Source organism: Vigna radiata, chromosome 4 (assembly GCF_000741045.1).
Source record: "Vigna radiata var. radiata cultivar VC1973A chromosome 4, Vradiata_ver6, whole genome shotgun sequence".
NCBI classification, from domain to species: domain Eukaryota; kingdom Viridiplantae; phylum Streptophyta; class Magnoliopsida; order Fabales; family Fabaceae; genus Vigna; species Vigna radiata.
Genome location: NC_028354.1, coordinates 19,035,655 through 19,038,194, shown reverse-complemented (window position 1 = coordinate 19,038,194; position 2,540 = coordinate 19,035,655). Strand labels below are relative to the sequence as shown.

General features: G+C 39.5%; 1 protein-coding gene across 2 annotated transcripts; it reads left to right on the top strand.

The window, feature by feature from the left end:
• Positions 1–378: 378 nt before the first annotated feature.
• On the top strand, positions 379–2,316 carry LOC106758783 (transcription factor CYCLOIDEA-like). 2 transcript variants are annotated; one of them, XM_022780066.1, is made up of 2 exons: positions 379–1,884; positions 2,198–2,316. In XM_022780066.1, the coding sequence occupies exons 1-2, from the start codon at positions 840–842 to the stop codon at positions 2,200–2,202; spliced, it is 1,050 nt and encodes a 349-aa protein (XP_022635787.1). In that variant the 5' UTR covers positions 379–839; the 3' UTR covers positions 2,203–2,316. The 2 variants fall into 2 exon arrangements, with proteins under 2 accessions (XP_022635787.1, XP_014497254.1); XM_014641768.2 differs by having other exon boundaries at positions 1,991–2,316.
• Positions 2,317–2,540: the final 224 nt, after the last annotated feature.

Below are 2,540 nucleotides of genomic sequence, written 5' to 3'. Positions count from 1 at the left end.
ATTATGGTGGCATTTTATAATTCAGAAAGGGAGATAAGGAGAAAAAAAAAAGTATATAAAAGAAACATACAAAAAGTTTCATAAATATAATGCAAACGTCATAGTGTTATAGTGTCAATCATTCGGAAAGTATCATTGCTGTAACTTTGATCAATAAAATATATAAGGAAAGATGATGGTTATCTGAGTAAACCTAATTTCCCAATTTGTTTAAAGTGTATGCAACCGAAGTTTAACCCTAAATCCAACGGATCCACGCGAAGCCAGAGAATCACACCAAAATAACGTACACAAAACACATATATTAACGGGCTCAAAAGCTCCATGATTTGACCTTCTTCTGCTTACATTGCTTCCACATAATGAGGCACACAATCCACCAATTATGTGTGTCTTATCCTCTGTGTTATGCTACTCATACATACTACACTCTTATACTCTCTCTCTCTTTCTCTCTTTCTCTCTTTCTCTCTTTCTCCAGAGTCCCCACCCCTTTGGTACCATTCTTCATGGTCCTGCACCACCACACCTGATAAATATGAAGCTCTATTCCAAGTATAATGGAAACTGTGAAAAGCAGACCATACTTACAACATTGGCCTAAAGCTTTCGTCACTTTCTCAAATCAAACCACTTTCTTTTTCTTTTAATCCACTACCAAATGCTTCATATCTATGTTGTCTTGAAAAAAGTGTATACTTAGAGCTAGGGAAGCTAAGTGGGAAGGTAGATAAGAAACTGATACCTCTTCTGCATTTGGGGTGGTCCTCATTCTGCAGAAGCTGTCTAGGGTTTTCTCCTTCATCCGTTGGAAATTGCAAAAAATCTGTTTATTTGAGATGTTCCCTTCTTCTAATTACACCTCCTCGGGCTCTTACCCTCGTTTCCCTTCTTCATCTTCTTCTGCTTCGCCCTACCCTTCTTTCACTTTCCTTCACCCTGAAAATTCTTCTGCCAGCACCACCTTTCTCCATGATCCACTTTCTGTTACCTTCATACCGACTAATTATCATGCTCCGATTCCTGAAACACTGGCCAATTGGGCAGTTGCAGATTGTGCCACTGCAGCAATGCTCAATCAGGATCTCGGTGGTGCCCTTTATGGCATCACCAAGAAACCTGCGAAGAAAACGGCCAAGAAAGACAGGCACAGCAAGATTCACACTTCTCAGGGCTTGAGGGACCGGAGGGTGAGGCTGTCCATTGAGATTGCACGCAAGTTCTTCGATCTTCAAGACATGTTAGGGTTTGATAAAGCCAGCAACACCCTTGACTGGCTCTTCACAAAGTCCAAGAAGGCGATTAAGGAGCTAACTCGAAGCAAGCACAGTGCTGATAGCTTCGAATTCTCCTCATCTTCGGATGGTGAAGTGGTTTCTGTGATCCACCAAGACCAACAACAGCAACAAGGGATGGACTTTGAAGAGGGGAAGTTGAAAGAACCTGCCTATTGTGTTAAAGCAAAAATGAAGGAATCAAGGGAAAAAGCAAGGGCAAGAGCAAGAGAAAGGACTAGTTGCAAGATACTGTGCAGTGGTGAAGGGAAGGTGCAAGAGTTGAAGAAAAAGTGCCCTGCAACTGAAAACCATCAAATCCTGAACCAATTAAAGTCACCCCTTCAACTTCATCCTCAAGATGTAGATGGAGGAGTGCCACGAGATGATGACTTCAACGTTATTGAGGAATCCATTGTCATCAAGAGAAAGTTGAAACACTCTCTGATGTCTTCCATTCATCACCAAAACGCTGTGATCCCTAAGGAAGCAACTGTGAACAACAGTGACTACCACTCCTTCCCCAATTTGTCTCCAAATTGGGAAGCTAATAATGCTGCCAATGGACGCTCCAACTTTTGTGCAATAGCCAGCATGAATCTATCTGCAGGTAAGTTTTTCATTTCCATGAACAATACCTGAATTTCTTTCTTTCCTATTGAAATCGGTGATGACATCCAAGTGATATACTTAAAATCCTATGTGTTGATTTTTAGGGCTTCAAATTTTTGGAAAATCTTGGGAGGAGTGCACCAATCCTCATCCTACCTAATATGTTAAATTTCAGTATTATCCGATGATTGTCCCTAGTGTTTTTGCAAGGAATTTGCATGATCTTGGAGGAATCTTTCTGTGTTTTCTACCAGTAACTTTTGTTGTCCTATATTTCCTTTCCAAAATGTACTGATTTTTTTTTGCTCTAGATTAACCGAGGGCATGTGACAGAAAAAGGATGCTGCGTGTATAATTTCTGACCAGTATTTTAAGCGTGGCTGATATTATGTAAGGGTCAATTTTATTTACAAAAGAACCGTCCTTTTTGCTAGCAGATTTCAATTTTATTTATATATATATATATATTGATTTATATATTGAATTGTTGGAACTCTTAAAGTGGCAAAATCCTGTGGTCATTTGAGGAGACGGATACACAGAAGAAAATTCAAGATCATTCAGTCATTCATTGAGTTCTAAACTATATGTGTTGGCATGCATGTGCTGATTACCTTAGAAATATCATTCTGTAAGAAAATTTCCGCTTTGAAA

Excerpts from the sequence above, each read along its gene's own strand:
- LOC106758783 (XM_014641768.2), top strand. The coding sequence starts at position 840 with ATGTTCCCTTCTTCTAATTACACCTCCTCGGGCTCTTACCCTCGTTTC. Across the intron at positions 1,885-1,990 it reads CAGCATGAATCTATCTGCAG|GGCTTCAAATTTTTGGAAAA; the intron begins GTAAGTTTTTCA and ends GTTGATTTTTAG.